Source organism: Phocoena phocoena, chromosome 1 (genome assembly GCF_963924675.1).
Source record: "Phocoena phocoena chromosome 1, mPhoPho1.1, whole genome shotgun sequence".
In the NCBI taxonomy this organism is placed as follows: Eukaryota; Metazoa; Chordata; class Mammalia; order Artiodactyla; family Phocoenidae; genus Phocoena; species Phocoena phocoena.
Window position 1 is genome coordinate 12,624,035 of NC_089219.1, and position 19,583 is coordinate 12,643,617.

The 19,583-nt window shown below is 50.7% G+C and overlaps 1 protein-coding gene and 1 non-coding gene across 3 annotated transcripts; both read left to right on the plus strand.

The window, feature by feature from the left end:
* The first annotated feature begins 316 nt into the window (after window positions 1-316).
* NECAP2 (NECAP endocytosis associated 2) lies at window positions 317-13,565 on the plus strand. Of its 2 annotated transcripts, XM_065884109.1 has the most exons (8): window positions 317-408; window positions 2,989-3,089; window positions 5,365-5,469; window positions 5,555-5,636; window positions 6,615-6,723; window positions 8,955-9,132; window positions 12,491-12,593; window positions 13,408-13,456. In XM_065884109.1, the coding sequence occupies exons 1-8, from the start codon at window positions 317-319 to the stop codon at window positions 13,454-13,456; spliced, it is 819 nt and encodes a 272-aa protein (XP_065740181.1). The 2 variants fall into 2 exon arrangements, with proteins under 2 accessions (XP_065740181.1, XP_065740172.1); XM_065884100.1 differs by lacking the exon at window positions 12,491-12,593 and having other exon boundaries at window positions 13,408-13,565.
* A 4,717-nt stretch (window positions 13,566-18,282) lies between these two features.
* On the plus strand, window positions 18,283-18,354 carry TRNAE-UUC (transfer RNA glutamic acid (anticodon UUC)). Its single transcript has one exon. It is a non-coding gene; the product is annotated as a tRNA-Glu (tRNA).
* Window positions 18,355-19,583: the final 1,229 nt, after the last annotated feature.

Here is a 19,583-nt window from a genome sequence, read left to right on the forward strand (position 1 = left end):
AGTGTTGAGGCGATGGGGATGACCCACAACCAGACAATGGATTGCAGTGGGATCTGTATTAGTTTTCTTTGCAAAGGCCCGCGAGACCTCGTGGAAGAGAAAGCCCCCAGACAACCCTAGTCCGCTCCGCATCAAATTGGCTCCTAGGTCCGTCCGCCGCATGTCTTGAGCCAGAGCCTCCAGCAGAGGGCGCGTGGGCGATAAGCGGCCGAGGCCCGCGAGCTGCCGCTCTAGCCTAACATGGACCATAGAGTCGCGCCGCTTCCGCCCCGCGGCGGGGAAGGAGCCGGAAGTCCAGCGGGCTCCGGGCGTCGAGATGGAGGAAGGCGAGTACGAGTCGGTTCTCTGTGTCAAGCCAGAGGTCCACGTCTACCGCATCCCGCCGCGGGCCACCAACCGTGGTTACAGGTGACCACCCGCCGCCGGGCCAGGCTAGCCACCACCTAACCCCTTCCCTGTCACCCCCGACACGCCCACTGTGGGAGCTGAGGACGGCCCCGCCAATTGACGGGCGAGGGGCAGGGTGCGTGGGGAGGTAATGCTGCGGTTTCTTTCAGTTCGAGGCCAGAGTAGGGAGGGGGACCCAGACTTTCGCCTTTCTCAGTCTGACGCATGGGGCTCCCGGCAGCGGGGAAGGCATGAAAGCCGAATCTAGCGCCGAGCGGGCTGCCGGGGACCCAGGTGGGCCAGGGACCCTAAACGGGGTCAGGAGTGGTGGTGTCACAGACCTGTGTTTTTCAGAGCTAACCGATGGCCTTGAAGGGATCCTTGAAAAGCCTTCGGGAAGGGTACTCTGTCACTGGCAGAAATCCCCGAGGGGAAGAAAGGGAACCCCGAATCGGTCAAAAGAACCCGTCCCGGGTAGTTTTAAGCTGATGTTGAAAGCCCAGGGACCCCTCCCTGCCCAGCTTCCTTGGCACGAGCTGCAGTCCTTATCACAGCCTGTAGCAGTTGGGAAGCATCTATCCGTACTTCGCTGGTGAAATGTTCACCTGAGAGAAATAAATACCCGTGTTTGTAAACGTAGAGTGTGTAGAAGGGAACACAGGAAACTACCCCACCAGAGGAAAATGGAGGTTGAAAGGAAACTTCCTGTGACTTGATATCTCTTTGTACTGTTTGCATTTTGTCACCATGTATCAAAAGAAGAAAAATATTAAAAGAAAATATGATGTACCTGACACAGACAACCTGGCCTATGGCTGTTTGTGCCACCGGGGGTGGGGGGGGCTCTTGAACGCAATGTTTGTCCAAGTTAGTTGGAAATACAGGATTGGCCTGAGCCACAAGAATGGTGGAGTGTCCACATACCTGGCCTTTTGTTACTTTCCAGTTGTGTTAATGTGGGCTTATAGCTGATTGTCTTTTCTTTTTTTTTAAAATGCATTAGTTAATTCATTAGTTAATTTTTGGCTGCATTGGGTCTTCGTTGCTGCACGCGGGCTTTCTCTAGTTGTGGCAAGTGGGCCTCTCATTGCAGTGACTTCTCTTGTTGCGGAGCACAGGCTCTAGGCATGCAGGCTTCAGTAGTTGTGGCATGTGGGCTCGGTAATTGTGGCTTGCGGGCTCAGTAGTTGTGGCTCACGGGCTCTGGAGCGCAGGATCAGTAGTTGTGGCACACGGGCTTAGTTGCTCTGTGGCATGTGGGATCTTCCCGGACCAGGGCTCAAACCCGTGTCCCTTGCCTTGGCAGGTGGATTCTCAACCACTGTGCCACCAGGGAAGCCCTTATAGCTGATTCTCTAGTGAACAAATATTTTATTGAATATTTACTACATCCATGACATAATTTTAAAATAATATGAAAGCAACAGTAGTAATAATAACAAAAAAACCATTTTGCTTTCTATCGTCAAACTGGAGATGGGCCATCAAACCAGAGGTGATCATCTGCCCCCATCCCCTTCAGTAGGATGAGTTTGGTCCCTCTTGGTCCCAAGAGATCGAGGTTACCAAGTGTTAGGACTGGCTAGGTTGGCATAGAGGAAACTGCCAACCTCTGCACTTCAGCCTCAGAACTCTGCTTATCTTGAGTCTAAGGCCTCCTGCCCGAATAAGAGGAACTGAAGCTGAGTCAGCTGACTTGTGAATGGAGAGTCTGCATTTGTGTGGCCTTGAAAACAATCTGCGTCCACAGTTAATGGTATCTCTCCAAGTCCTGGCATATGCTAAGGGACTTCCAAGAAAAGCCTCTTGGAAACACCCAAGGTTTTTGCTTTTGGGGGTTTTACTGAGCTGCTGCTTAGAACTAAAATATGAAGTTAATACTTTAAAAGGGCCAAAAGAGGCCATTGTGGTAGGTCTGTGGTTTCCTGGGTTTATTTCTTCTCAGGATACCCTTGAGAATGTATTTCCTCAATGCTCATTCACTTATCCCACACGTCCTGTTGCTCTCCTTTTCTCTTCTACCGATGATTGCTCCCCTCTCTCCTCTTCCTTCAAGATGGTCTCAGTGGTCCCAAATGATTGCTCTGACCACTGCAGCCTGGCAGTGTCATAAACAAACCATGGGCCCTGGTAGCTGCTTTCTCTACGGAAAGAAAACGGAATCCTACTTCAGAGACAGTCTCTATAATCTGGAACTGGGGTTGGCCAACTACGACCCACTGTGTTTTTGTTTGGCTCATAAGCTAAGAATGGTTTTTACATTTTTAAGTGATTGGGGAAAATTTGAAAGAATATTCCGTAATGTGAAAATTGTATGAAATTCAGATTGTCCGTAAAGTTTCACTGAAATACAGCCATGCTCAGTAGAAAATATTTGGTTAAAATAATTAAAGCACCCACATGCTCATGCACCATGACTGCTTTCCCTCTGCAGCAGCAGAGTGAGTAGTTGGGACAGAGATCGTATGGCTCTTCTCTCAAAACGTTCGCCAACCTTTGGTCTGGAGCGAGCAGCCCACATCCCTTCCCATTCCCACCCCCAGCATTGGAGTAGTGGAGCAGGAACCTCTGGCAGAGGCACAATGGTTTTTGTCCCTTTAGGGCTGCGGAATGGCAGCTGGACCAGCCATCATGGAGTGGCCGGCTGCGGATCACTGCAAAAGGGCAGGTGGCCTACATCAAGCTGGAGGACAGGACCTCAGGTAAAGGCAAGGGAGGTCTGCGTGGTACCATACCTCCCACTTTGTGAAGGGATGGGTGGCCCGAGCCTGGCCAAGCCACTCAGGGATCGTGGGGCCCTGTCCTGGAAATCAAAGGCCCGGGTATACTTACAAGCCGCTTCCATTCCCCCAGCCTTTAGTTTAAAAGGAAGTATTTCCTGTCAAGCACCTGTTCTTTTGGGCATCCTTAAGAAAATACTAATTTTGGAGCCCAGGGAGAGAAGACATGCAGGTTGGTCCCAAGTAGGAAGCTCCGGAGCTTGCCTGGAAGATAAACCAAGTGAAGACGCGTAGCCCTCTGCTGCTGGGCTCGGGTTCTTAATCAGGAATTCTGCTTATCGACCAAATGGTAACCTCCCAGATTGACCACACCCATTCACTGAAAGAACTGGAAACTGTCCTCAGCTCTTTCTGTGGTGAGAGGACAAGCCAGGCTGGGCTGTGCTGGGGTCAGCTGGCAGTTCTCACCTTTGGTGAAATCTCTCTGAAGTCCTGCGCCACCAGGGCCTCTGGGTGAGCTGTGGAGGGCAGCGTGGCCTGGAATAGTGCCAGCCCCCGCAGCCAGAGCCGGAATCGGGCGCAGGGCTTGTCCCGTCAGATGCCCCGGCATTCGGTCATTTATTTTTTCTAACATGTAGAGATTTTCCTTGTGGGGCAAATAAAATGCCAAGATCCATAGGCAAAACTGGCTGCCTCTTCTCAGATCTGCATCACTTTTGTCTGAACTGTGGGACCTTGGGCAAGCCACGTGACCTTTGGCACCTTGGCCTCCTTTTTGGTGAAATGGGGATCGCATTAGCTCCTACTTCACAAGGTTGTTGGAAATACAAAGTGAGCACGTATTTATCCGAATGCTTTGTGAACTGCAGGGTGACCCAAAGCACTGATTTGTTTTGAGCATGACTGAGCATTAGTGGCAGAGGACTTCGAAGGGACAGCTGCTGTGGCTAGGCCAGAGAACTCTGGCTGCCAGAGTTGCTGGGTTGTCCCAGGTGGTGTCACAAGGGAATGGCAACACCTGTTCTCTAGGGGCCTTGGGAACTGACTTTAAGGTACACACCTGGTGTACCAGCCACTGCTCAAAGCTGAGCCTCACCTGCGGGACCCACCCCAGGACGCTCTTAGCTTGAGGTCATGCCCACTGGGTCGTGTTCGTCTCCCACTTTCCAGTCACTCCAGGCCAGAGTGTCTCAGCCTCAGCACTAGTGACATTTGGGGCCAGCTGAGTGTTGTGGTCTAAGTCATATTTAAGATATTTAGCACCATCCCTGACCTCTACCTACTAGATGCCAGTAGCACCCCCCAAGTTGTGGCAAACAAAAATGTCACCGCATATTGCCAGATGTCCCTTGGTGGAAGGGAGGGACAAATCAGCCATGGTGGAGAACCACTGCTCTAGGCTGAAGGCATCCAGGTGAATCCCAGTCCCCAGGTACCAAACTAGAGAGGACAGAGAAATTAACAAGAAGCTACAAACTCAGGCCACCGATTTGGATTCAGTTCAGCCTTAATTACACAGTCGCCTCTGACCCATAGGATTTAGTAGAAACTACTGGTTAAATACTTAAAACATCAACTGAGATCAGCACTCGCAAAAATGATGCCAGTCGTAAATGTTCACAGAAGGTGTGTGCTGCTCTGCACCCTGGAGAGCCGTAGTTAATAAGGGGGTGCATTTCACAAGAGCTCCTTTTAAAAGAGTCACTCTTTTGGCCTGAGATTAGATTAAATCCACTGGCTTCAGATTCTTCTGTGAGTGCAAAAACCCTCCCCCCTTTCCAGTGGGTTCACCTGCTCCTCTAGAGGCCTGCCTCCGGCACCAGGTCTTTTTTGAAGGTATGATCTCCATGAGCCAGGGCCCTGGGGGTGCAGGCCGTGGCTGTGAATGGCTGAGGCAGGTGGAATGAGTGGCCAGCAGCTCCAGCCCATCGTTCTCATGTAGAAATGGAGGCCCAGCGTTGCTAGAGCTTTTGATTTTAAGAGAAGCCAGACATCTGGATTATTTTACAAGTAATCTGATTTTGAAGTGTTTGGCAGTTAAATTGAAAATGCTGAAACTATGAGTGGATCTGACCTGTAAGCCACCTCTGACTTAAACCTCTCCTTGGTTATATTCCTCTGTTTTCCCTTTGGCCAAAGTGGATTTGACTTGAAACCCAGAGTCAGGTTTGCCCATCTGCCTCTCAGCAAAAGGCCCCAGTCATGTGATAGAAACAGCCTGGGGGTGCTCAAGGCTCGCCCTCCCTTATGCTTTCAGGGGAGCTCTTTGCTCAGGCCCCGGTGGATCAGTTCCCAGGCACAGCTGTGGAGAGCGTGATGGATTCCAGCAGGTACTTCGTTGTCCGCATCGAGGATGGAAACGGTACGCATGGGACTTGGAGCTTCTTCCTCTGAGAAGGGTTTTCTCTGCCTCTGGGAAGTGGGATTGATCGTGTGTTGTCCCCCAGGGCGACGGGCGTTTATTGGAATTGGCTTCGGGGACCGAGGTGATGCCTTTGACTTCAATGTTGCCTTGCAGGACCATTTCAAGTGAGTGGCTCCAGGAGACACGTACTCATGCCTCCTCCCTCTCCCCGGACAGAATGGCCTCCCAGGCTAAGATACCCAGGTGGTTGTGTGTGCTATGTCTGCCAGCAGAGCCTCAGGAAAACTCACTTCTCCTTCGGGGCAGGTCACCTTCTCTGCGCTCTGCCAGTCCTCATCTCTGCTTTGAAGTCATTTCCTTTACCCGAGGTGCACCTCTGCCACCCCAAGTCAGCTGGCCCGGCCTTTGAGGTGTCACATCTCTTCCCTCATCAGGCCCCTGAGCGGCCAGAGTCCTTGTCAGGCTCCTTTGGCCTTTCTGGGCCTGTCCCTCCATGCTGCGATAAGCAGTGCTCGGATTCCCAGGCCACTCAGCACACACCCTGGTGGTGCTTTCTGAAGCTAAATGGGCAGGAAAGCTTCTCCCCCGCCATCTGCAGGCCTCCGCCTCTGGCTGCGGCGGGTGTGCAGCTGCTCTCGTGGGCCCCTCTAGCTCTTCTCTGCTTCGGGTGGCTACTAAGAGGGGTGCTGTATGGAGGGTAGGAGACCTTTTTGGTTGCTTTCAATACTTTCTGGGCACTTGTCCTGTCTCACCATCTACTTTTTAAGCCCCTGGGAGGATGTGGAGAACTTGTCTTAGTCTTCGTGCCACATGCTGAGGAGGAGATGGCCAGGTTCTCAGATTTCCTAAAGACCAGTGTTAGGACTCTCTACGTAAGTGCCCTCATGATTTTCATAGCAGCCCTTAAGGCATAGAGTGTTGTCATCCCATTTTGCTGATGAGGAAACTGACGTGCATGCAGCTGCGTATGTGTCAGAACTAGGATCTAAATTCACACCTAACTCCCAGGCTGCTCTCAGTTTCTACCCCGCTGCTGCAGTAAAAGCCTCGTCCTGGACTGGTGGCAGGTATGAATGAAGTGAGTGCCTGAAGCCAGGCCAGCTCGCCTCTTCCTCACCTTTTCCTTCCTGTTCTTTCCCCAGGTGGGTGAAACAGCAGTGTGAATTTGCAAAACAAGCCGAGAACCCAGATCAAGGTCCCAAATTGGACCTAAGCTTCAAGGAGGGCCAGACCATCAAGCTCAACATTGCAGTGAGTCCCCCCCTCACTTGGCTGTCACGGCCACCACACCAAGCCCAGCCCAGAGCCCAGAGCCCATCACTCTTTTCCTCACAGTTCAGCACATGTTTATTGAGCAGCTGCCCGGTGCCAGGTACTGTGCTGGGGGCGAACGGAAGGGCTCTGCTGTCATAGAGCTCAGAGTTGAGCTGAGATGGGCGGAGTCTGGGTGTGATTACAACATGGCGGGATGGTTCTACGACCTAGGGATGTCTTCAGTGCCATGAGCTCCTAGAGGAGGAGCATGCAGTCCAGAGTTAGGGGGAACCAAGGAAGGCTTCCTGGCAGAAGCGACCTGTAAGCAAGGGAAGAGGGGTCAAAGGGTGGTTCCAGCAGAGGGAACGGCATGTGCCAAGCCTCTGCTTTGAGGAACATCAGTCACTTGCTGCCAGAGCTGGTGTTTCTATCCTGGCTTTGGGGGCTGGGTGGGGTGGGGGTGTTTCTGTCCTGGCTTTGGGGGCTGGGGTGGGGTGGGGGGTCAGCGTGCTCATCCCAAGCTGTGTCTTGGTCTGAGCCTTGAGGAAAGAAGATTTGGTAGCACTCTGGGCAGGAAAGCCTCGAGGGTGGGCACTGGGAGTCATGGGCAGCTTCTGCTGGTGGTGTCGTCCTGGCTCCCTGTGTCTTGTCCTGAGCTGCCCTACATCTGGCTGTCCCCCGTTAGCTCCTGTTGAGAAGAGGGAAAGGTCAAGCTGGGATGGACAGCCAAGACTTGGCCTTTACCTGGCTATGGGGGTGGAGATGAGTGATTTGGGGGAACCAAGGACCCCGTGGATTTGTTTTCTGAAGAAAGTTTGTAACCCTAAAATAACACTCTTCCTCTTTACTTACTATCTCTTTCTCCTCTTTTCTGCTTCATGCTGGTGATGGTTTGGGACCCTTGAAGTTGGCCAGCTGGCCCTTAAGAGAAAATCCAGGTCATGTCCAGTGAACTGTTGGGGATGTGAATCTCTGTCTTGCTGGGAGGAAACTAACATTTAATGAGCATCAGCTGTGTGCCAGGTAGTGTTTTTAGGTACTTCTCCTGTGAATTAAACATCCTCCCCTCTTATAGGTGGGGAAGTTGAGGTTTAGAGAGCTTGAGGGTCTTGCCCAGGGTCGTAGAGCTAGAAATACCTGGCACAGCTGGGCTCACGCCCAGGTCTTTGAGGGCTTTTGCCTTCAGGCTGTGGTCTCAGCACGTGATTAAGCTGCTGCTCTCCTGACAAGGTGGGAACCACGTCGTCTTCACCTTTGAGCTGCTCTGGTTTCTGGTTCACCTGGCTGTTCAGGTTTTTGTTTTTCTTTTTTAAATGTTCTGTCGAAGTATAATATGCGTACAGAAAAGTACACACGTTATAAATGTAGAACTCAGTGAATTTTTAAAAACCAGGTTTACCCCTACAAACTAGCCCCCAGACCAAGAAAGTGGGCGATTATCAGCACTCTGGAAGCCCCTCTCCTGCTCTCTCCCACAGGATGGAGTGGCCACTGTGCTGACTTTGAACACCCTAGGTTTTGTGTTCAGTGTTTTATTAATTGACTCATACACTTCATACCCTTTTGTGTATGACTCCTTTCCTTTACTCAGTGTAGTATTTGTGAGAGCATCCATATTGTTTTGTGTAGTTGCTTTTTTCTTGTTGTGGCATGCTCCGTTATGAGAACATATCCCAATATCTACCCATTTAAGTGATGGTGGACTTTTAAGTAGTTTCCATTTGGGGGCTATTGCAAGTAGTTCTGCTGTGAATGTTCAAATGTGTGTCTTTTGGTGCACATGTGTATGCGTTTCTGTTGGGTCCATGTAGGAGTGGAATGGCAGGGGCGTCGGTTCATACGTTCAGCTTTAAAGATTCTTCCAGTTTTTCAACGTCGTATGAGTGTTCTGGTTGCTCCATACCCTTTTCAGTACTTGATATTGCTACATCTTAGCCGTCCTGGTGGGTGTGTAATGGTATATCATTGTAGTTTGATTTGCATTTCCCTGATGATTAATGAAGTCAGGTGCTGAGTTTTTAAATTAAAAGCATTTGTGATAGCTTTAGAATTGTGATGCATTGAATACACCCCATAACAATGGAAGTGTTGGATGGATGGCTCTTGACCATCTTTTGGTGATACAGACGTTTCGGGCCCAGGGGTCACCTTGGGCCTCCTCTTGAAGTTTTCTGATCGCAGAGGCACTCCAGCAGAACTGACTGATCGCATTCCTGCCCTCTCTTTAGAACATGAAGAAGAAGGAAGGAGCAGCTGGGCCTCCCCGAGCCCGGCCCGCCAGCACAGGAGGACTGAGCCTGCTTCCCCCTCCCCCAGGGGGGAAAACCTCCACCCTGATCCCTCCCCCTGGGGAGCAGTTGTCTGTGGCGGCATCCGTTGTCCAGCCAGCAGTTGCTCCCAGTTCAGGTCAGTGCTCGAGGGTGACTATTCTTGGTGCTAAGCCTGCACCTTTGGGTTCTTCTTCCTCTCTGGCAGCTGGGGCCCCATGGCTTTCCCTCCTTCGCTCACACTGGTCACACTTAGTACCCGTGTGTGACAAACTGGAAGGTGGATGCCACAAAGCTGGTCCTGTCCACACTGGGTAAGGGCTTCCTCTCTTCCCACCACTTACCCCTTCAGGGCGTCTGTCCCCCATGATGGGCAGGGGCTACAACTCATTTGTTGCTGTGAAATCATCAGCGTGTGGGTTTCTGGTTCTCAGAGGCTGCTCACTGAGTGAGTGAGTAAGTGATGGAGACATGGTCTCTGCTCACAGGGAGCTCAGTATAATAGGAGAGAGGAGTCATAGGCACAGAGACCAAACGTATGGGGACCAGACTAACTACCAGCCAGCATGATCTGGGGAGGCTTCATGGAAGAGGTGGCATTGAACTGGACCTTGAAGGAAGAAGATTGGGGCTGGGGACACTTGCCATTCCAGACAGAAGAAGAGCATGAATAAGGCTTAGACTTCTAATATTTAAAACACTGGCTGTGTTTAGGGAGATGAAGGCAGCATAAGTGTTCCAAGGTGAGTGGTGGGAAATAAAATTGGAGATTTAGTTTGAAGCAAGCTCCTCAGTGAGGCTGTTTGGTGCTAGAAAGCTGGGAGGCAGCTCCCCCAGCAGGCTGCACTGATGCTTGTTCCAGGGTGTAGGGAATGCCTTTTGGAGACCCTGGGATTCCAGAAGTTAGTGCCTAGTGCCAGCCTCTGGCAGTGCTGGGATGCCAGCCCAGTCCTTCAATGTCCCTGCCCTGCCTGCCCAGCCCGGCTTGATGCTCCTGGCCTTCCCCAGGCTGGGTGACTGTCACCAGCCCACTTTCTCCACACAGCTCTCACCAGCATCTTGGGGGATGGGGGGCAGAATCCAGACAAGAAGCCTGCTTTCTTTCCCTTTTAAGGGTCATGGACATTGGCTCCCCTATCTGGAGGTCAGGCTTCAAACCTCAGCCCTGTGGGAAATACCTTAATCTAGGAGGGTGGCAGGAGTAGCAGTCAGGAAGCACCCCTGCCTGGACCCTAGCAGTTATTCTCAGAGTGAGTCCGAGGACCACCTGCCTTGGCATCACCAGGGACAGGGGCAGGACTCTGCACACTTAATGTTATTTGTGTGCTCACTAATGTCTGAGAGCCACTGTCTTAGGCCGTCCCTCCGTTGCTGGTGCTTTTTTTTTTTTTTTTTTTTGCGGTACGCAGGCCTCTCACTATTGTGGCCTCTCCCGTTGCGGAGCACAGGCTGCGGAGCACAGGCTCCGGACGTGCAGGCTCAGCGGCCATGGCTCACGGGCCCAGCCGCTCCGCGGCATGTGAGATCTTCCCGGACCGGGGCACGAGCCCGTGTTCCCTGCAGCGGCAGGTGGACTCTGAACCACTGTGCCACCAGGGAAGCCCTGCTGGTGCATTTTTAATGGCCAGTATGGAGATCCTGCTATGTGCCAGGTAGTGTTTGAGACCCTTTTGATACTACAGGTACAGCCCAAGTCCCTGCTCTCAAGGCCTTATGTTTTAATGTGTAAGACAGGCAGTTGGCATGTTTACGAAGAAAATGGTGTCAGGTAACGAGAGTTGTGAATAGCTAACATTTTTTGAGCACTTACTCTGTGTTCCAAAATCAGACTGGCTGAGTTCAAATTCAGAAAATTGCCTACTACTTTGTTCCTCAATTTTCTTATCTGTAGGGTGGGGGTAGTAATGATCCCTACAGTACCGGTTTCTTGTGCGGATCCGATGAGCCAATCCACATACAGCACTCAGAACAACGGCTGGAACATTGTAAGCACTCGCTGAATGTTAGCTCGCATTGTAGGATGTTGTCGTCATTATCATCGCTGTTTGCTGGGCCTGTTCTAAGCCTTCCACATATATTAACTTATTTAATTCTCAGACCAGACAGTCTCTGTTACTGTCTATTTTAGAGAGAAGGAAACTGAGACTTAAGTAACCTGCATAAAGTCAAACAGCTGGTCCTGGCCTGTCTTCCTCCAGTGACTGTGATGAGGTTCAAATGAGATAATGTCCGTTAGGCACTTGGTGAACTGCAAAACTAAACTGTGGAGGGCCCTAGTTCTATCTGGTTTCCCAGCCCAGAGCACATTAGACATAGCAAAAAAAAAAAAAAAATTTTTTTTTTTTTTTTTGCCACACCACGTGGCATGCAGGATCTTAGTTCCCTGACGAGGATCGAACCTGCGCTCCCTGCAGTGGAAGCATAGAGTCTTAACCACTGGACCTCCAGGGAAGTCCCTAGACATAGCAAATTGGTGGGAAGGTGGAGGGTGGCAGGCACAGGGCCTTCAGAAAGGACAGCTGGCAGCACTGGGAGAGGTGCCAGAAAGACACAAAAGCAGCACTGCTGCCCCATCGTGCCACCCACCCCAGTGAAGAGATACACGCAGCTGTGTAACTAAAAATGGTGGAACTCTAGGCGTTCTAAGCAGTAGATATGGAAAGACTGATGCGGCTGTCCATAGCTTCCAGAACAGCCCAGGGATTAAAGAAAAGCCCAAAGGAGTAGATTCAACTTCATCATTCTTATGAAAAGTAGGAAAATTAGAAAAGAAATTAAGCAAGGTAAACAGAAAATACGAAGTAAAATGGTAGAAACTAGTTCACGTGTTCAGTAAAAAGGATGAACTGGCAAAATATAACAAGAGAAATTGCGGGATCAAGTCTAATAGTGGGAGAGGTCCAGAGGCCAAAAGCCTACAGTGCAGCCCTCAGCTCCCCACAATACTGCACACACACACACTTTTAAAAAAGATACACACAGCTGCCCACGTCTTTGTTACTTCTGGAAGGCTCTCCCCAGCCCCTAACCAGTTTGGCTCCCAGGACTTGGTACTTGTCTGGCACAGAATTGTCTCAGCTTGTTGATGCAGACTCTGGACTGAGGACTTTATATGAAGACGACCTTGTGGTTTTGGTGGGCATTCTCCATCCAAGAGGTCAGGGCAGGAGATAGTAAATTTTAAACAGATTTCCAACATAAACGGTTGAAACGAGGTCAGCCACAGGTACAGGTGATGGTGTGTGACTCGCCCTTGCTGGTACCCCTCCCCTCCACCGGGTATGTGGCCTTCTGTCTCCAGGAGCCCCTCGAGGGCTCGTAAGAAGACAGTGGAAATGTGGCTGCTTGTAGGTGTTTTGTTGCCCCAAAGCACGTCTCTCTGCGTATGTCTTTCTCAGTCACCTGGAATCTCGAGTCTGATTTCGGGGTCACTGAGACAACCAAGAGGGGAGATCTCTGACTCCTCTGTCTCCTTCTCTTCTCTCCCTTCCCTTCAGACTTGGAGACATCAATTGGAGGTGCCACTGTGTCCTGGCCGCAGCCCAAGCCTGCCGCTCCTGCCACCGCCGACATCTGGGGAGACTTTACCAAATCCACAGGGTGAGGAGGGTCATGTTCTCTGTGGGGGCCTGGGGCCAAGGCTCTTTCTCTCAAAAACCTGGGAGCAACAGCTCTGGTTCAGACATTTTCCGGCCAGCCAGAGGACAGAGCCCCAGAGTGCCCACTTTGGGAGGCATGTTCCTCTCCGGGAAGGCTTTTTGCTGGTTTCCACTGCTGGGTGGCCTGGAGCCACCTTCTGCAACTCTTTCTGGTCTTTAAACCACCTCACCAAGTGCTTTGGCTTGTCACCAGTACCTCCCTCTTCCCCTCCTCCCCTGCAGCTACCCTAGGATACTGGGCTGAGAGTTAACCTGGGTTCTGGCCTTGGCCCGTTGTCATGGGACCTCTGAGGCAGGGTCTCTTGCCTTTTCTGCTTCCTTAAAATTTCGAGCCTTTACTTGGTGTCAGGGTGAAGAGATGCTAAGTACTAGTCACACAGTTGTTTATGTGGACAAGCTCTAGGACAGGAGTCAGCACACATTTTCTATAAAGGACCAGGAAGCAAATAGTTTAGACTATGCAGACCATGTGGGCTCTGTTCCGGCTGCTCAGCACTGTTCTTGTAGCTCAAAAGCAGCCACAGACAGTATATAAATGAATGAGCATGGCTCTGTACAAATGAAACTTTACCTACTAAAACAGGCAGAGGACTAGATTTGGTCTAGTCCTGGGCTGTAGTTTGCTGACCCCTGTTCTAGAACATTCGGGGACTGGCCTTTTGGAGCTCTTTCTGCCCACAAAGAAGTCCCGTCTTACCTGCTTTGTATTTTCAGATATCTGAAATCTCCCACCCCTCCCTATCTAACCTTTCCAGGTCGACCTCCAGCCAGACTCAGCCAGGCACAGGCTGGGTCCAGTTCTGACCTGAGCACAACTCCTTTTCCTCACACAACTTCTGGAAAGGAGCTGCCTCATCTGGGCGGAAGGAAGGAGGATGAAGCACTCCCTGGCCAGCCTCTGTTTGGAGCATGACTCTCTCCTCTCCTCTTCCTTGCCTGAACTCTCCTGACAGACTGGGCGTGTCAGGCAGTAAGTGGGCACCATGTCGCGCTGTTTCCTGGGATTCGAGCGTGCAGCCAGAACACGGGAGAAGAGTTGCAGGATCCCTGTCCCTGTCTGTCCTCTTGACTTGAGAGAGACTCTGAGGCGTCTTCCATCGCAAAGACTCATATTAAACACAAGCCCCTGAAGCAAAAGAAGGGGTCGAGTGTGCTGCCTGGATTCAGATCACCCCTTCTCGGGGGGTTACAGGTGTCACGTGATCAGTGTCTGGAGGGGGGCTTTCCTCACTCCCATTGGCTGTAGCCATTCCAGTCAGGTGCCTTAAGAGGAGGGATTCCTTCCTGATTTCTAGCAGGTTTATAGGCTGCAGCTTGGACAGATAATCAGGAGGGAAATCAAGAGTATTAACCAGACTTTTAAGATTTTTTTGATACTTGCTTTGCTAACATGCTGGTCTGCACTAACTGCTTGTCTTTGCAAAAGGCTTGCTTCTGTAGTCCGCGCCCGCAGGGGCCTCTGAAAGCATTCCTCACTGTCAGTCGCAGGAGCTGCTCCGAGCCCCAGGAAGCAGTGTTCATCTCGGCTATGGGGCCTGGTTTCCGTGTTTGCCGGGCCGGGCAGACGCTGGAAACCAGGTGCGACAGTGTTCGCGCTGGAAAGTGGCAGCTGTTCTCATGCAGGTGGGGCTCTGACCTTCCCGTTCGCCGGCGGCTCTCTGGGCCCACAGTGCAGTTCCTGGCGGACTTGGGTTTTCTCCTGGGTGGTTTCTGAAGTGCCTTGTCTGCAGACAACCTCTTACTTTCTTTTCTCCTTCAGGGACTGTACATGAAAGACAGAAAGAGTTCTGAAGCAACTGGAAGTCTAGAGTTGCCTGGTTTATAAGAAAGAATTTTATAAGAAATAATTTTATCTGAGCACAACCTCTAAAATTTCTTTTATCGACATACGTTACCTCTTAATTGAAAGATTTCTTTTTTTGAAGGGTCAAGATGATGAACTGAAAAGAAGTGTTAGCCCCTTTGTGGGACCAGATTTCTAAGATGAAAAATAAATATTTCTACTCTGTCAGTGTACATCAAAGATGGAAGTGTTTTTGGCGGCATGGCTGCCAAACCCTCCAGGATGCCTCAGCCACCTCTCACCACTGAGCATTTGTCCAGACTTAAAAGTCTGGGGCCACGGTGACAGATTGGCCAAAATAGGGGAATTTGGCCCTCTTGCCCTAAGGCAACCAGCAACTTCCCTTCCACATAGAAGAGACAGTCTTTCTGCCATTCTGGGACATTCTGGGCTCCTTGCCTTCTAATGTGGGAGGAGAGTCCTGCCTCCCACCAAGACCTCCCCATAGAAGCATCTTCCTAAATAGTAAGGGTATCTGGGCACACAGAGGCCAAAAAATAAGATAAAGGCCTTGGTGCTTGTCATGTCTGGGTTCTGTAAGAAAGATGCATTTTTATTGTTGGTTAGAAATGGCCGCTCTGGCTGATAAACTGTGTAAGGGAGGACAAAGAAAATTGGAATTGAGGATCCTCATGTCCTTTGAATAAGGAAAAGGAAATTGCATCAAGGGATTCTCAGGAGTAGTAAACTTCTTTGTGTCTGCTTCCCATTACTCTCTATCTTCTTTATAAGTGCTTAGAGGCTGGAAAAGAGGAAGCTTAGAGTTAGAGGAGAGCCTTAACCAGAAGCATATACCATTGAAGGTAAGCCCTTTGGTCCTGCAGACAGACCTGGGCTTTGATCTAGGTTGTCTACTGGTAAATGTGTGACCACAGGCTCCTTAAGCCAAGTGTCACTCAGATGAGGCATATGAAGCACTAGCGGGTGCCCATCCTATAGTGTGACCTTAATCACCTTTATGTAGGATCAGAACCATCACTCATGACGGTGCTGCTAAGGCAGCTGATGAAGGAACAGCGGTCACAAAATCTAACCTGAAAAGCACCCTGAGGGGTCTCTGGTGGGCGGGGGATAGTCTGGTGCTCTCCGTCACCAACTGGAATCCCAGCTACGGGACCACGGTCCCCAGGAAAACTCCCAGTACCAAACCAGGCATCTCTTCACTTACACCCTTGACTGGAGCTTCCACATTGGTGGGGTGGGGGTAAGAGATGGGTGTTGCGTTTGGGGATTTTGAGACCTGAGCTGCTCTCTGTACAGCAGGAGGACCTGGACACGTTGAGGTGGCAGGCGGACTACAGCAAGATGTTTCCATGATTAAATGGCGTGGCACTGCAGCATCTGTCTTGCTTTAAAGAAACCACCTGCCATGTTGTGTGAGTTGCCCTAATCCGAGGGTCAGTGTCAAGGTGGCAAAAGTAGCCTCTGCCGATAGCCTTCCTCAGTTGATCCTCAGATGAGTCCCGCCTGCCAACACTGTGAGTGCAGCCTTACAGAGGACCCAGCCAAGTTGTGCCCAGACTCCTAACCCCCGGAAACTGAGTTAGTAAATGTGTTTCAAGCTGCCAAGATGGTAATATCATTAGGCAGCAATAGATAACTAATACAAGAGGTGAGTGAAGGGCATTGGAGATGGGAGTCAGTGTGAGAAAAGTCTGGACAGAGACCTCCCTGGTCATGCATGGTTAAGAATCCGCCTGCCAGTGCAGGGGACACGGGTTCGAGCCCTGGTGCGGGAAGATTCCCACACGCCGTGTAGCAACTGAGCCCATGCGCCACAACTACTGAGCGTGCACTCTAGAGACTGTGAGCCACAACTGCTGAGCCTATGTGCCGCAACTACTGAAGCCCGTGCGCCTAGAGCCCAGGCTCTGCAACAAGAGAAACCACCAAAATGAGAAGCCTGCGCATCGCAATGAAGAGTAGCCCCCGCACGCCGCAACCAGAGAAAAGCCCGCGTGCAGCAACGAGGACCCAACACAGCAAAAAATATAAAAAATTCTGAAAAGAATCCTGCCAATGCAGGGGCACGGGTTCGAACCCTGGTCCAGGAAGATCCAACGTGCGATGGAGCAGCTGAGCCCCTGCACCACAGCTACTGAGCCCGAGTGCCACAGCTACTGAAGCCCAAGCGCTTAGAGCCCGTGCTCCGCAACAAGATAAGCCACCGCAGTGAGAAGCCCACGCACCACAATGAAGAGTAGCCCCTGCTCACCACAGCTAGAGAAAGCCCGGGAACAGCAACGAACACACAGTGCAGCCAAAAATTTTTTTTTAAAGTGGACAGATTTAATGGCTGTATGGCCTTGGGAGCTCACTTAACCTGCTCCTTGGGGGCCTCACTTTCCCTGTATGTGGACAGCAACTATTGCTTATGTGCTGCTTACTCTGCACAAGGCACTGTTCCATGCACTTAACAGAAAATTCATTGCAGGCGGTCCGGTGGTTAAGACTCCTCGTCCCCACTACAGGTGGCACGGGTTCGATCCCTGGTCAGAGAACTAAGATCCTGCAGGCTGTGCGGCCAAAATAAATAATTTTTAAGATTCATTTCATTGTCACAACGGCCCTGTGAGATAGATACTCATCCTTGTTTTACAAGTGATGGGACTGAAGCACAGTGAGGTGATGTAATTTGCCCGAAGTCACATAGCTGCTAAGTTGGAACCCAGGCAGCCTGGCTCTAGCATCCGTGCTTTTAATCAGGTTGATCTTGAGTGGTGCTGCTGACAGGGCTGGCACCTAAGACCTGCCTAATACATGGAAGTTCCCATTCACTCCGTGTGGATTAAGAAAGCCCTAATAGGGGGGCTTCCCTGGTGGCGCAGTGGGTGAGAGTCCGCCTGCCGATGCAGGGGACACGGGTTCGTGCCCCGGTCCGGGAGGATCCCACATGTCGTGGAGCAGCAGGGCCCGTGAGCCATGGCCGCTGAGCCTGCGCGTCCGGAGCCTGTGCTCCGCAACGGGAGAGGCCACAACAGTGAGAGGCCCGCGTACCGCAAAAAAAAGCGCCCTAATATGGCAGGTGTTTAATGACAGGCCAAGGGGTGGGGCTTTATTCCATAGGTAATTGGAAACCACTGAAATGCATCATAGACACACAGTAGGTGCTCAATATCTTTTGATTTCTCTGAGCAAGGAAGGTACCATCCTCTGTGGGCAGAGTAGACCTGATTATGGGTGTGTAATGCAATAAGAAAACAGAAAAACACAATACTAACAAGCAAATGTAATATTATCATAGCAAAAGACTGGAAATAGCCTACACGTCTATATTAGTTAACTATTGCTGGGTAACAATCACCCCAAAACTTAGCTTAAGACATTTCTTGTCTGACACCTGGACTGCAGCCTGGGAGAGGTGTGGAGACAATACCCAGCTAAGCTCCACCTGGATTTCCCACCCACAGAAACCGAGACAATAAACGTGTTAGGCTGCTAAGTATTGGGGGTAAGGTGTAGACGTGCTCTCTTTCGCATAAAATGGGAAGGGGAAAATATGTGCATAAAATATCTAGAAAGATATATAGGAAACAGCACCGCACAGGTTGCCTGCAGGGAGAGACTGGGTGACTAGGAGACAGGGATGGGAGGGATACTTACTTTTACTTTACAACGTTCTGCACTATTTGAATTCGAACCATGTAAATGTACCATCTTTTCAACAAAAGAGAATATGTTTAAGAGGTCATCTGTCATCCTAACACCTAAAGATAGCATGGTTAACGTTTTAGTGTCTTCTCATGTTTTTCCTATTATATCTATATAAGAAATATTTTTCGGGAATTCCCTGGTGGTCCAGTGGTTAGGACTCGGCACTTTCACTGCTGTGGCCCAGGTTCAATCCCTGGCCAGGGAACTAAGATCCCGCAAAAAAAAAAGAAAAAAATTACAAACAAGGGCTAATTCTGTCCTACTGTTCCGAAACTTTTCACTTAATATAACAATTTCTGGACTTTCCTGGTGGTGCAGTGGTTAAGAATCTGCCTGCCAATGCAGGGGACACGGGTTCAAGCCCTGGTCCGGGAATATCCCACGTCAGGGAGCAACTAAGCCCGTGTGCCGCAAATACTGAGCCTGCGCTCTGGAGCCCACGAGCCACAACTACTGAAGCCCGTGCGCCTAGAGCCCAGGCTCCACAACAAGAGAAGCCACTGCAGTGAGAAGACTGAGCACCGCAACAAAGAGTAGCCCCTGCTTGCCGCAACTAGAGAAAGCCACCTGCAGCAATGAAGACCCAACGCAGCCAAATAAATACATACCTACACACATAAAATTTAAAAATATATATGTATAACAATTTCTCCAGTTGCTGAACTTTTTTTGTAACATTTGGAATGACTTAATAGTATTCCATTAAATGAACAACTTACATATGCAAGTCCCCTATTGCTGGACATTTTGGTCTTCCTAATTTTTTGCTATTAAAGCCAGGCATTAAAAGGCATTGCCAATTAGCCTTAAGATATCAGGCAAATCCAGTTAACCAGAACATCTGTCCTCTAAGCCTCCTGGGTAATGTGGTTTTGCTGTTGGTGGGCAGAGTCCAACCCAGCCTAGCACCTGGGTTCGGCAGGCACTTGGCTCCAGCAACCTGGGGTTGGTAAGTCCCAGTCACTTGTTTCCCAGTTACCTGAGTTGCAGACTTAGAACCCTCCGCAGTGAGTAGGTGAGTACCCAACACAACTCCCTTCTGGTGGCTGGACCTTGGGGCTCTGGGCTGGGCACCACCTGGTTATGGAGCAGTGACCAGTGGGCAGCAGCCCTGGGTATTCAAATGCTCACAGGCCAGGCTGAGCTGAGCAGAGTCACTGAGTCAGCACAGCAGGGGAGCTCAAGGCCTCTGGAGGAGGGTTGGTGTAAGTATGTACCTCCCTGCAGCAGGATCCTGGGGCCCCCGGGGATAGGGTCAAGGAGAGAGGAACCGTGTTTGCTGTCCCTCCCAAAATCTCACATTAGGCAGCATGGTGTAGAGGAAAGAGCATGGGTTTGGGGACTTCCCTGGTGGCAAAGTGGTTAAGGATCCGCCTGCCAATGCAAGGGACACGGATTCGAGCCCTGGTCCGGGAAGATCCCACATGCCATGGA

Excerpts from the sequence above, each read along its gene's own strand:
- NECAP2 (XM_065884100.1), top strand. The coding sequence starts at position 317 with ATGGAGGAAGGCGAGTACGAGTCGGTTCTCTGTGTCAAGCCAGAGGTC. Across the intron at positions 409-2,988 it reads GCCACCAACCGTGGTTACAG|GGCTGCGGAATGGCAGCTGG; the intron begins GTGACCACCCGC and ends TTGTCCCTTTAG. Across the intron at positions 6,724-8,954 it reads CCATCAAGCTCAACATTGCA|AACATGAAGAAGAAGGAAGG; the intron begins GTGAGTCCCCCC and ends CCCTCTCTTTAG.